Consider the following 14831-nt stretch of genomic DNA (forward strand, 5'->3'; position numbering starts at 1 on the left):
AGTTGTCAGCTAAAAACAACAATGAAATGCATGAGAAAATCCAACAGGATCACATAACTGTGTGAATATATTCGGGAAATCACCTCGACACTGAAGACAATATCTGATTTCAATAGCAATTGTGGCCATTTATGTTACAGCTAGCTGTGTGTTGGTGTGTTCTGCTGCTGGCTGCGTTTCTTGGACTTTTTACAGTTTAGATTGACCACTCAGATAACTTCCATTGAGTGCATTTGAAGTCGTTAATGGCTGACTCATTACTAAAACAATTTTCAACTCTCACTGTTTAAATCATGACTTTAAATGGTCATGCACACAGTCAGTTTCTTGTATGACAGTTGTGTATGAGGAACTAATCATGGAAAAGAGAAGATAGAGGTCTTAACTAGCAAAAACACTTTATTGGAGATACGTTTCAGTCCTTAGACCTTAATTAGGTTTTCACTTTTTATTTTATTTTAATGTTTTAAAGGTCGTTCTGCATTGCTGTACAAACAATTATGACAGATTTGTGCGGTGGCGATTTGCTAAAGAAGGCGCCATCATTAGCCAACTGGTCTCAGATTAGCATCATTTATCATGATTTTTAATGAAACTTAAAAAAGGGACACTACACAGTTTTGGAGAATAAATTGAAACTCAGAAGTTTAATATTTACAGGATTAATAAGGTAATAAAACAAACTCAGAACTGAACCATAACTGAATAAACAAGCTGTTCTCAGAGGAAAATAAGGTCCCCAGAACACTGTTTGTAGCTAGAAAGGTGGCCGCCAAATATATACAAAGTAAAACCGTATGAAACTGTTGTCCTTTAAGGCCAGTTTGTTTATTCAGTCATGAAAACAAAGAGTTTGTTTATTTTGTTTGTTTAGGCATAAAAAAAAATTAAAAATCAGTCAATTAATATTTTTCTTCTACATAGTGCACCTTTAGGGCCTTAATTAAAACATTACAGGCTGGCAGTTTGATCATTAACCATGCAAGATGATCACAGCAAAGGGTTAGGGTTTTAAATGTAAGAAACAAAAAAAAACAAAAGCAAAACTGAGAACCAACTTTTTCCAGCTAAGTGCGAAGGACAAGTAAATTCAGTCGTTTCTGTGAAGTACACGGTTTTATTAAAAAATACCACTGGAAGATTAGGGGACACCTTTCATGTGGGGAACCACCTAAAAGAAAAAACCCACAGGCTGTTTTGATCAGCGACTCATTTCAAAAACCATTAATCTTGACCAAAGCAGTACAGCAAAAAATCCATGGGAAATATGCAAAACATGCTGGACTAGGCCATAAAAAGGCTGACCAGCTGCGCTAATGAGCGAATACACAAAAACAAAAACTAGAGTGCAGTTCTCTTAGTGGTTTAATGAGCAGCAAGATCTTAGCTGGTTTTTGTACGAAACATCAAATGCTTTCTGAAGGAAGAGAAAATAATAAAGGCAGCTGACATTTGATTAAAGTTAGAACCGAGCCTCATGGGGAATTCTGACAGAATAAAGCACAGTATTCATGAAGCATTCAGGTACTTTTCCATTTTATTGTCTTGTCTTTGTTTCCTCGTCTTCACAACACAGGGGTCTGAACCTGAGCACCCTCACAGGCAGGAGGAACTCTGGTACGACTACAACCAAATCCTTTTCACTTCGTACACACCAGTCCTTTCTGTCCTTGTTGGACTTTTGAGCAAGTGAAGAAAGTCTCCATTTTGGATTTGTTGTACCAAAAAATGGCACATGTGCTGCATTTTTAATGCAGCCTCACTTTCTTTATGCTGTAAAAAAACACTAAATAGAAATATTATGTTACAAAACTAACATTTTATAGTGGCTGAGAAGGAAGCAAAGTCTGTAGTTTCCAATCAGTCCTTCTCATAGGCAGGGCACTCATGCCACAGTGATGCAGTGAGACCTCTTATGGTCACATTTGGGCCCACTTGCTGTAGAAATCTGTCCTACCTGTGCTCGCAGTGGGAACGTAAGGCTATGAACTGCATCTCTGGGAGGTTACTAGTCACTTGGACTAGTACTTAGCACCAGGATCAAAATGCTTGCAAAGGGAAGCCCTGCAGTGTCTGTGGTCCGGATGCAGAGCCCAGCAGGATGGGTACCAGCCTCAGGAGGTCTCTGAGAGGGATGCCCAGCTGACTGCTGCGAGACAATAAATCTCCGAGTGAGCTGCAGCCTGCGGGGAGGGAGGTGAGGGCTTCAGACTAGTTCAACATCACTGTAATGATAGTCTTTTTCTTTGGTAGTGTGCATTCAATCCGTGTGATTAAGATGTTTGGACGCAGCTTCAGTTATAATTATATATAACATTATTAGATTGTTAATATGATGCATATATACAGTACGTGTAGGCAGCCTTTCAAAGTTGTGGCTGCTCAAGGTGGAGCTAGTTTATACTCCAATTAGGTATGTTTAGTCAGGCCCTTCTCCAGCAGTCACAAGATAAATCTGGCAGGCCATGAGATGATGAATGGTGATGAAAAGAATACGAAGAATAAACAAATACTTTGCTTAGTTGTGAAATACTGAATAATTCTGTCTCTTTAATCTCAAGCGGTTATTCACATGAAACCATGTGAGAAGATTCAAGGCCAAATGTCTCTTTGTTGGAACTGCTGACAACTCACAGACACGTGAAATCTGTCTCAAGGAGCCCTTACTCGTAAACTGCTTTTCTGTAAGGGGTCGCAAGCTAAAAAGGTTAGGAAACAACTAGTTTAAGCTTCAATAATACAGTAGTGTTTATTAAACATCTACTTTTAATTTAAGCTTAAATGTAATTTGATAAATATAAATAAATATTGTGCAGTAAAAGCTTCTTTCCCTCTGAAATAGTAGCATAAAAATGATGCACTCAACTACAGAGAATAATATTCCTGCTGCTGTGTGTACATAAACAGCATGCTGAGTAATTACATGCAAATGTAAGTTTACACAGGTGAAGCTTTCGAGTTCAGTGACAACATGTGTTTGTCTTACCCTCCAGTTGTGTGTGTGTGTTCCTGAGGCAGGGGATGGAGCGGTACACCAGGAAGCAGGCCAACACAGTGGACTGGGCGTCTTTAGGGAGGGCCTCGCCCCTCATGTAGGACCTCAACACTGAGCTGTTTTCTAGAAGAGAAAATACACACAAGGTAATCAATTATTTTATTTTTGTGTAACATTTGTGCATACAGCCGACTTTAAAATGAATGCATTTTTTTTTAACAGGCAACAAATACAAGTTGAATTATCTGTAAACAGATCAAACGCGTTTGATTCTACATGAACTGCTGCAACTGTTCATTTTAATTACCAAAACTTTACAGGTGTCTAGTTCAGATCCAAATGAAGGTTGATTTTGAAGATCTGAGTACTCAGTGAACAGCTGGTGTGAACCCATTGTAAGATGGTCTGTAGTTAATAGGCGCCATTCATCAGGCGGAATTGAGCGATTTACAACAAGTTTGTCCAGTTAAGACAGTTTTGTGACTTTGACTTGGCAATACAGAGCAGACGCACAAATCCAGAAACTGTTTAAGGCAGGTGGCCTAGACCAATAGAAGAAGAAATCACTAAAAACTTGATAAAAGTCAGCACACTAAAACTCCCTTGAGTGCAATTTATTGGCCCATTAACAAGTGAAGTTTTGAGCAAATGATCTTCAGACTGTCTGCAGACTGGGTGCAGGCAAAATGGAGAGAAGTTTATCATTGTTCATTTGCATTTATGACCAAAACCGCAGTGATTACAAAGCTGGTTGAAAAGTTTATGTTTCAGGGTGCTACAGCGTGCAGACTTTTTTCAAGTTTGTCGTGAATTTGACTTGGACACTTTCACAAGCAAACACCACAGAAAAAAGAACGAGACGTTAAGGATAAGAATATGAAAAATACTCTTGCATGAGTGTCGGAGATGCATGTGCAATGACTATATTGCACATGCATATTGCTGTATGCATAATCCACACATCTAACACATGCATTTCTGGAATGTAGATGATTTGTAAAATTCTATTTTGTACCCAAAACTTCCCTAGAAAAACTGAAAAGGTCTATAATAACGTTCCTTGTCCTAAATATTTTTAATATTCATGAAATTCTAAGACTTTCAGCATCATTGGGAAATCTGTATGACCGCAGGTGTTCCATCTTCTGGTCAATTTCAGTGCAGCACTGCAGAGAACCACTAATGGCATAGAGTACAGTAGAGGAGAAGAAACATGAATCATAAAAATAACAAGGATAAATCTAGACACATATTTTGTTCATGGGTGAGTTCCAGAGAACAGCAACATTCCTGATCTTTGAGGTGGAGTTAGTTTGGTTTTCCTTTGAAATGGCAGCCAGAGCCAAGAGGCTTCATGAAAGTCATGCCATGTTTGAACTGTTTACATCATCTCATCCAAATACTTCACCTGTTTCCCACGCCTCTCAGTGCACATTTATTACTGTATCTGTGTGTGTGTGTGTGCACGCAAGTCAGCAAAGGAATATGTGTTTGAGTGTCTACACAGTTTGTCCTGACATTAATGTGCTACGCCCTTTACAGGAAAACAAGCTCAGACACGTCCAGTGTGTGTGACATTTCCAACCAGTGACACTGCTGCTGAACAGTCAAAATCAACTTTTTGTTTCATGCAGTTGAAGTAAAATTAATTTTGAAGAAGTGATCGACTTCTTAAACATGTTCAGTTTTATTTTTTTCTTAATATGCACATAGTACACATTTAAATAAAGTTGTTTTTTCTAATTCACCATTAAATGAGAAGCTACACTGGAATAACTGAGCTGCTAATGTCAGGTTTGTCCATCATCCAGGTATGTACCATCATAACACTGTGATTTACGGTTATATCCACTCATCCTGCTGCTCCTCACCTTTGAGCCAGCTGTCCAATGCTACATCCACCATGTTCTTCATGACGGGCAGAAACTCTGAGGTGAGCAGGGTGTCGTGACGATTAGCCGGACCCCGCAGCACCCTGCTGTCCCACAGCTCCACCACCAGACGCATCTGCCACAGGGGGAAGGTCTGCAGGAGGTCACCCCGACGCAGAGCACCTACCGCCTGAGAAACAAGGGTTAATGTATCTCAAAATGGCGGAAAGGATTTTTATTCAGTGACTTCAGTTTGTGTATCTGTTAGTGTATCTGTCACTGGATATTTTAAAAACATTCTTGGGTCTTTTATACTTGTATATATTGGGGGTTTAAAGGTATGTCCCCACAAGGAAACAGCGTCATATATGACAAACCACAATGTAAAGAAAATGTAGAAGAAACCAGGAAACGTAAACTAATTTCACCCAGAGACAAAGCACTACATCTGCGACAGAAAAATGAAGGAATTTGGATTTATTAACGTAAAATGGACTACATAAAGTGCCTTGAAGAGGAAGTTAGTTTCCTATGCTTTGCTAAAATTGTCACTACGCCCAAACTCTGAAGGAAACACTTCCCGATAGGATGCTGAATCATTGTTGAGCTCCTTTGTGACCCACAGTTACCCATAACACCCTTCTCTGCGTGGGTTTGCAAGGACATTTACATGCATCACCACAGAAGTATTATTCTGGCTTTAGTCATCCAATACCTGTATTTTGGTCTTTGGCAGTGCTGTAATGTTAAGTGTTAAGTAGAGAAACGTGTTCGTAGACACGACTATATCTATATCTATAAAACGACAGCAACCGGAGCCATCAGACTTTACATTTCAATATATTTTGTGCTATTAATATTCAAATTATATTCCGTTATCCACAATTTGCACACACATAACTTTTTAAATTGATTCCCAAACTTACAGGTAGCTGTTGGTCTCAGAACATCCATTTAAACCTAAATTGAGATAAGCTGAAGTAACCTATCAGAGTGAACATCTGCCCTTATTTTATCTTTTCATTTATTTTTCATTATTTTTGCTTGATGTAGTAATTGCACTACAATTGCTAAAACAGTGACAAGTCAGAGGACCAATTCGACAGCATCAGCACACAACTCAGTGTGTGCGTGTGCGTGTGCGTGTGTGTGTGTGTGTGCACGGTTACCTGCTCGATTGCAATATACGTGGGCAGCATCTCTGGACATTCCTGCGTCACACATTCGTACAGCATCGCAGAGAACAACACTAGAGAATCCTCTCTCTGCGAACACAATGCAGACAGAGTGAGTGAAAAAACATAAACAGGCTGGTGCATACATATATACATTTTCACTAAAATAACTTAACAAAATATGGAGGTTGGTCTATGAAAGAACAAATGCCCAAGCTAATTTACGTTTGTCTAGCAGATACAGTTTTTAGTTTTGGTGATTTATTCAACAAATATCCTCTTTTGTGGTGTGTTTAACAGTTCTGATCATGATGATGGTGAAATTGGAAAACATATTGCACTTCTCTACATGTCATTGTATTAATCAGACACAGTCCTAGTATCTCGATTCAATTTGGGCGTGGCCGCAAATTCCTGTTTCCTAGGTGTAAAAACTCCTCATATACCCAGAAGTGCATTCAAGTTTGTGTTTTTTTAAAGGGTTCCTAGAATCAAAATGAATATGTGAAAGGTCTTGTGAGAGGAATTGATGGACTAGAAATTGTGATGTTGATGAAGGTTCTCAGTCATCCAGGTCATGGTAATTCTAAGTGCTATATCGTAGTCAACTGGATTTGTTTCAGTTCTGTGAAGACGTTTCACCTCTCATCCGAGAGCCTTCTTCAGTTCAGAAATGAAGAAGCCTCTTGGATGAGGGGTGAAATGTCTTCAAGAAACTGAAACAAGCCCAGTAGCCTATGACATAGCACTTAGAAGTAGAAATTGTGATGTCATTAAATTCAATGACTGAACATTATACTATAAAATTATACATTTTCTTCCATTTCACTGTGCTGAAACCTGTGACCTCTGGCTGTGTGATGACGCAGCCTCTTAAGTCAGATAATAGAAGTCAAGTGATTAATAAGCCGACTTAGCCTTGGTCCCAACAATCTATACAATCTATTTAAACTCTTGAAATTACCCTGTGTATGACATGTACTATACATATAAAGCAGACTTGTGTTTGAAGCTGAGAAAATATACCAGTTACAGCACAGAAACCTAACATTCCTGCTCTTAATGTGCTTTGAAGGCCCCAAAAATCTATTTTCTCTAGCAGCTTCCTACTGGGATTGATTTGTGATCCAACAGGAACACAAACTTTTCTGTAGCTGTGCTTTTCTTTTTGCTCTTCTCGCTGATATACAGTGGACGGGGCCCTGTAAAAAAATAGGTTGTCACATCGTTCTGTGCACCAATCAGGATTTTCCAACATTTTAATAAGTCTGATGACAGTGGTATGGTTGCTTATGTTGTCAGGTCTTTATCAAATCTGATCAAACCACATTCACACAGTCCTAATGAAGCAGATTAGCTGACAAGTCTGACCCTTTTATCAAAACTTTGATTGTTTCTTTTGTAGTCTTGCATTTTTAAAGTTGCACTTCAATAAAGTTGGGGGACAAGAGACAGATTTAGTAAAACGATTCATCAAAGTTGTTGAAGCAGAGGCAGACAGATCCCGACTTTAAATCCCTTTCACTGGTCAGAATTAGAGCTTGATTCAACATTTCCCATTACGCAACTCAAAAACGTCTTTTATTAAACTGGTCACCTCCTAAATGCCCACATCTTTATGTCTTTTTTTTTCAGACTTCGGAAAACTCCCTCAAGAGCCACAAAAGACAACACCAAGGCTGAGTAGTGCTTCCCATGGCCTGTAAAATGAACTTTATGTGTAAAATCAGAGGAGTGCCCCTTTGATTCCTTTAAGGCAGCTGCACATCAGAGAATTGTTCTCATTTATCTTGTTTATAAATCTGTTCTTGGCATTTTGAGTCAAAGTCATGGTTGAATGTCTATCAACACCACAGACATAGTTGAACTTGTTAGCTAATCCAGACACATGTTCCAGCGTGTCAGTTCATTTAATATAATTCCCCCAACATAAACACAGAAAAACACAGACAGACAGAGAGTCTGATGAATACTTCATATTTGCTGTTACTTTTCATTCATCTCCGTGGAAAGATTAAGTAGTTGTTTGTGGAATTATGTTTCTCTTCTTAACGTTAAATCTTATTTACGGTAAACATTGACTTTGTTCATTACAGAGAGATCCACTGTGTTTTCATGCATATTAAAGTTTTCCGGAGAGCTAGATATCATTTAAGAAGAGTTGATAAAGGATAACTGCCTTGACATTTACTTGAATCAATTTTTCCAGACTATTACGTGCTTGAAAATTATTCCTTTGATATGTGATGATTTTATCAAGAACAGATGAGGCATACCAACTCCTTTTGCTTTTTGTTGTTTGTGCTGACAGTTTCCTAACTTTTCTCTAAGTTAAATATTCAAAACAGTCCATTTTTTGAATATTTGTCACTATATATATATATTAGTATGCTTATAAACATCCTGAAGAAGACCCGATTCAGGATACACAATGTTAGCAGGGATGCAGGGTGCATAGAAATATATTTATTTGGTTTTTGACAAAACAAACAAAACAAACATGTCTGGATGTTTTCCCCTGTTAAATGAGCTGGCTGGAGGGAAAGAGTTTGGAGCCGACTTTCAACAGAGCGGAGCGTTTCTGCTTTGAGAGCCACATCAACAGCACAGCAAGTGAAAACTAATGTTGAGCAAAGTCTTATTTAATTAGTGCTCAGTTTCCATTGCAGCTCTGATAAAATATTCAATGACCTTTTCATGACTTTCCATTACTAAAGTCACGGCACCTCCATGAGCTATAAACATGACTGCTTCCTGGATTGTTATTGTAAACACCATACAAAAACAGTATAAAAAGTGATGTTATAAAACCAGACGGGTAAAAACTAAGGTATATTATATTCAGGCTTTAATGTATATATACTTTAAAAAACTAAACGTTTGTTCAAAATCACACATTAGCCTGTAATTCACTGAGTCAGTATTTTGAGCTGGGTTGGTGAAAAAGATGGTATTTTACATTGTTTTAAACTGGTTGAACTGACAACATATTTAATCAGTCAATTAAATGGATGTACAGGCATGCAACTAAGGAGCAAAACTGCCTTCAGACTGGACCTACATCTATTTCTGTGTGCTAAACTCACATGTTTCATCTCTTCAGATGTTTTACAGAAGAACTTGGCAAAGGAGACCAAGGCAGGCTCTGAGGTGAACGTAGAGATGGCATCAGGCTGCAGAAACAAGAGGAAATGATCAAATTATTGATATGAACTCAGGCATAAAAGGCAGCTTAGAGAAACAGGGCAAGGTACAAAAGACAGTCAAGGAAGGGCGTCAGAGAGGATGCAGTCAAGAGAAAGAAGAAAGGCTGAATGCTTAAGAAGAAAAAGACAAAAAGGGGGAAGTGTGGAATAAATAATTAGTTTTTTTCCCCCCTCTGGACCTGCAGATGTATTGGCAGCGTACAATGACGCCATCAGGGAACCAGTAATAGTCTGTCAACCACACAGCTGCCTGCTGAACCTGTAGTGACAACCTGCCAAGACTGGACACAACCAGCCACCAGGGAGGAGGTCAGTTCAGTTCCTCTCACTGCTTCATTATTTGTAGCCTGTTATTGGGGAAGAGCTTTTTTCTTTAAATCAAGAAAATGATATTGAAGGCAAAATCTAAATTAAAACTCTGTATACTCTACACACTCTAAGTCTGGGTCTATTTTATCAACATGTAAGACTATTTCCAGCAGCCAAGATGGGGTTTTACTGTAGAAAATGCTTCAATAAATGAAAGCATCCACAGTAAAGGTCAAGTTTTGGGTGTTCCAACATCATACAGCCAGAAATCCACTGTGGAAAAAGCACAGACACATATTTCTACACCCATATGAATAATGAAGCCCCGACTGAGGTTTAATCATATCTCCCCACTAACCTCACTTTGACGACAGTATGCTTTTGTGTTTTCATAGCAACACAGCCTTCAGTCCATATGTTCCGTCAAAGCTGGCCTAGTTCCCCAGATTACTCATGTCTACAGAAACTAAATAGACTTGTAATGTTGGTATTATGTGTGACATCTCCACGTGTTTACCTTGAAGGCTCTGACTCCAGAGTTGCGGTGGTTGACGGTGGAGGCCAGCAGGCTCTTCCAGCCTTGAGGGTCGTCTTTGTAGGGCAGCTGGCCGGCTCGTAGTTTCACATACAACACCCCGTCTCTGGACAGGATGGACCTGAGGGAAGATCATCCTTCAGATCAATCGACCAAATCAATACATGAGATCAAAGCTTCCCCCTGGATTCCACCAATCTATTCATAGCACACTGACTGCGTATTTAGTGGTTTCATTTGAGTGAGTGCCTGAAAACCTCTGTTTAAGTTTTAAACAAATGACGTAAAACTGTTTTTTTCCCCTTTATTCTTACTTTAGATGCTGTGTTTCTTTGCTGAGGTCGACGGACAGTTCCCAGTATCGCGGCCCCTTTACTTTTACCTGCAAAAATAAGCAAACCTTAATTAGAAAACAAAAGAATTAAGATAGAATTTAGAAGAATTAAGATCTACTTTCCGCTGGACTACAAAGTCCAGAAGTTGTGATGTGATGTTCTCAGGCTTTACCCGTTTGAGAAGGTGCAGCTCAGGGAGCATGGTGGGGGCCATCAACTCTACGGTCGTCTCATCGTACCACTTGGTCTCCTGAAACGAGGAAAAGCCGTCATCAAAACTTAAACAAGAACAAAGGGTCATGTTTTCAGTTTCATACCATCACTGCTTAAAGTTGGACACCTTACAGCTTACGGCAGCCACTAAGTCTTAATTGCATTGAAAAAAAATATTATTTTAATTTCATATTTCGTCTTTCATACTGTACAGTTTGGTTGTCGACATTTCTCTCACACAGCAAGTGACGTATTGACTGATGATGTTCACAGTGTCAAGCTGAGCTTTCTGCTGTGAATTAAATTGAAGTGAAGACTGCTGTCAGAGGTGGTCCTCACTGTGGACAATGACCTCCATCTTTGACCTTCTACCATCCTTCATATGTAGAAAATATGAAATAACAGGAGCTTAAATCCACTGTAGTGGGTTGGCCCGCAAATGTCGCGTCATGCCTGGTTCGATTCTTTCCAGGGATTTTTGCTGATATCTCCCTCCTTAATTTCCTGTCATCTCTTTTCTATCTGTGATAAAGGAACAAAAATGGCAAATCCACTGTGGTAGCAGATGTGTGAGACACACATCAGCTGCATTAAGGAGCATAACATGGAAGTAGTTAAGTTATAGAAGCTGAAGTGTGCTAATAAAGAAAGCCAATGTAAAAAAATTGATACTTCTCTGTAAAGCTGATGCACATCAAAGCGTTTCCAGGTGAGATGACACACATCAACCCGTATTGACAAGCATAAAGACAGCAACAGTGTGTCAGACCCACATGGAAAAGAATGGGTCTGAGTGTTTTGATCTACGTCATACTGTGTGTGTGAGTGTGTATTGTCATACGAACCTAAATCTTTAGTGTTTTATGGCCTTAGCTTTTGCAGACACTGAGTTGTCGCTCGTTCACTTTCCTCTTTCATTTTGCAAACTACCAGTCGTAAGCCATCTTGCATCTATAAAACTCTAATCTACTGAATGTGCACACTTCTACTCTTGCACAACATTTTATAAAAGCAGAATCATCCAAAGATGATAAATACTAGGCGCTGGAAAGATGTACGGGTGGAAAAAATGGAAAAATAGTCTGCTTGCTCCAAAAACGTCATGGAGGTAATAAATGTTAAAGGGAGCATTATCTAGTTTGTTTCTCACTCTTCTCAGTGTTTCACATTCTGCTTTAGCAGCCACAATGTCTAAGCTTTCAGAGAAAGCTTTAAAGAAGAATTTAAAAACTCCAAATGACTCCTTGCATAATCTGTAAGACTAGAAATTAAAATACTAAACACAACCTCACAGTGCTGCAGAAAAACTGGAGAACAAAGCTTCTAAACGAGCCAAATATATACAGAGCAACAACAAAACCTCACAGAGGGAGATTTAGAAATTTCTGCTCCTGTAATTCAGGAGCTATTTACTGCATCTGTAAGGACACAACTAGAGTATTGCAACAATAGCTGTCGAAAGTACATGTCTGAAAATGCTGAGGCACTCCACATAGACTGGAGGAAGATAATAGCCGAGTAAATGTGATACACATGAAAAACATCTACAGTTATTCTCATCTCACCACCTCATTTTCTGGTTAAACATGATAATGGACGGTTGTTTTTTTGTTTGGTTTTTTACTTTTAGGTTGTTTAGGTTGTAAAAGTGTCCTGAAGTGAGGCATCAGGACCAGTTCACAGTGTATGTCTCCTTCCTGCTTCACATGATCACACATGATCCAAGTGACATCACTGTGGCCAACTACACAGGACAAACTGGCGTCTTGTTCAAGGTCACCAGATGTCTGAACCACTTTGGAATGCACCACAGTGACGACTAAGGCAGAATCTGTTGCAAAGAAAAATGAATAGAAGAAATAGAAGTTTTAAAAGTGGAAAAATGCAAGTCAGAGTTGCATTTGGCCATATTGCATGATTGTCTTATTTTCTTTATTTTTTAACTGTTGACAGTCCCCTTAAATTTCTAATCAAATGCCTTATCAAATATCAAATGCGATACCCCTGTATCACTGTAATTTTAAGCTTGCTGTATTTTGCAATGTTCCAGAAAGTGAGAAAAAAGTTCCTGGATTCTGCCCTTTATCTGGATCCACACCAAAGTTTAAGGTTAAATATGTATTAGTATGAATGAGATGCCACCAATGTAGTTTCTCTTACAGTGGTGGGAAGTAACACTGACTTGGCCTAACAGTTAGAGCAAGTTGCACAAAAAAACACCGCAAGCTGAACTGTGAGCTTGAGGAAGCTGTACAGCTGACGACAGTGACGCTCACTGAAAGGAGAACTTTGCTATAGTTTGGTGGATAGGCGCGTTTTTCTTGTACCTCAAAATGAACTGAAAACAGAACATATTGTTTATCACACATCATGTTAAACAATTTGTGTGTTTGCATGTAAAACGGATGGTCAAGAGGAAGTGCAGCAATGGACATTTTTTTAGTATGTGTGACAGAGATAGAGAGACTTCTTTTTACGCCTAACACACACTGTGACTCAATTTTAAAGACATACTACAAAACCCTTGAAGGGCAGTACATGAGAAATGGGAGCTTCTCCTTTATCTGAGGTTGGTGGCTACTTGTGTCAACCTGACCAATCTTGATGAACTTACCTTGTAGGTGACCTCTAAGAGGGCATAGCAGGGCTTCAGGGAGTCCACATCCACGGGGACCAGCAGGCGTGGCTCTGCAGCCAGCACGGCCAGGTGCCGCAGGGCCTGTAGGTGGTAACTGCAGCAACAATAACAACATCAACACACATTTTGTTCATGGTAGAAATATGAGAGGGTCAAACACATCCATTTATTCTCCTGCACAAAGGACGCTCCTCTTTTACCACACTTACAGAAAAAAACTGTTTTAATTATATTGCTTACTTGATTTAATTTCAAGCTATATTTTTTATCAATGACCATTGAATAAGATGCATGTGTCACCTGAAATTTAAGAACCCGTGATCCACTTTAACGAGTTACCATGGAGCAGTAGGGAGTTGTAATGTCCAATAATAGTGCAAATTGGTTGGTTTTGAGATTTTTCTACCAGGACAGGGATTACATTTTGGAAGAAACAAGATACAATGTTGAATCGTTTGGATTAAAAAACATGAAAATAAGAGAAATTAACACAAAACATTGGCTGTTTTACCTTTCATAATGTGCATGTAACTAAAGTCATGAATAACTATGACTGAGAGATTTAGTGATCTGTGATCACCTACTGTTGATCAAGAATTTAGAGTGGCAGCAACAAAATTATTTCCACAGCATGTTGATACAACCTGAAAATGAGATGAGGAGCATAGGAATGAAATGTCAGATGTCATGTCATGTTCTTCTGATGCACTGACTTTTACACATGATTCCAAATAATGGTGGTCCTGAGCTCAAAAAATTTATTTGATATACATAACATGTTTAACTTGGACTCAACAGCATGTTAAGTGCTGCTCATGTGACGGTCAATGGTGATTATAAGTGAGAAGCCTACTAATGTTACCCGCATGTTTTCAACATTGGTCTTTGCCAACAGCGAGGAGATGTACAGAGATTGATAAGAAAAATGTTTGCGTCAGAGCTTAATGAATCTGGGAATTTTGCCGACAAGGAACTGGATCCAAAAATGGAGCTTGTGATCAGAACCCAAGCTTATCTACGTGTGTACATTTATAAGCAGCAATCACACAGAAATTGCAAATAATTTGAAAGGTTTCTTTAACTTGCATGGTCAAAGGTCAAAGGTTCACAATCATCCTCATACACACCAACGTGTGTGTGTGTCTGTGTGTGTGTGTGTGTGTGTGTGTGTGTGTGTGTGTGTGTGTGTGTGTGTGTGAGTGTGATGGTCTCACCGGTTGTCAGTACTGTGAGCAGGAAAGTGAGGATACAGGGCACACAGCAGCGCAGCGATGGCTGAATTAGAGGTACTCAGGGTGTACCTAACATTAGACGACATCAAACAAAATCACAAATGCTGCTGAAAATACATTCCTCTCACTCTCTCTCACACACACACATATGCAAAGTGTGCACTAAAATTACCCACTTATTGCAACAGTCAAAAAAATAACAGACATGAAGGGTATGTAAAGTATACTTGGGACAGAAGAATAAAAATAACAAAATTACAGTGTTCATGACAGAACACAAAGCACTGTCGATATTGCACAAGTTTTGAAAGCGCCAAAATAA

At 39.0% G+C, this 14831-nt stretch overlaps 1 protein-coding gene across 1 annotated transcript in view; it reads right to left on the reverse strand.

The window, feature by feature from the left end:
- Nucleotides 1–1097: 1097 nt before the first annotated feature.
- Nucleotides 1098–14831, reverse strand: part of anapc1 (anaphase promoting complex subunit 1) — a 47620-nt gene continuing 33886 nt past the window's right edge. Inside the window, exons 44-53 of the mRNA XM_073482541.1 lie at nucleotides 14492–14578; nucleotides 13254–13371; nucleotides 10599–10676; nucleotides 10406–10473; nucleotides 10074–10212; nucleotides 9128–9214; nucleotides 6036–6131; nucleotides 4867–5056; nucleotides 2987–3118; nucleotides 1098–2183 (exon numbers count right to left, since the gene is read on the reverse strand). Of these exons, the coding sequence (XP_073338642.1) occupies nucleotides 2041–2183; nucleotides 2987–3118; nucleotides 4867–5056; nucleotides 6036–6131; nucleotides 9128–9214; nucleotides 10074–10212; nucleotides 10406–10473; nucleotides 10599–10676; nucleotides 13254–13371; nucleotides 14492–14578 (1138 nt within the window). The 3' untranslated portion in view covers nucleotides 1098–2040. The remainder of the gene's footprint in view (nucleotides 2184–2986; nucleotides 3119–4866; nucleotides 5057–6035; nucleotides 6132–9127; nucleotides 9215–10073; nucleotides 10213–10405; nucleotides 10474–10598; nucleotides 10677–13253; nucleotides 13372–14491; nucleotides 14579–14831) is intronic.

Source organism: Pagrus major, chromosome 15 (assembly GCF_040436345.1).
Source record: "Pagrus major chromosome 15, Pma_NU_1.0".
NCBI lineage: Eukaryota > Metazoa > Chordata > Actinopteri > Spariformes > Sparidae > Pagrus > Pagrus major.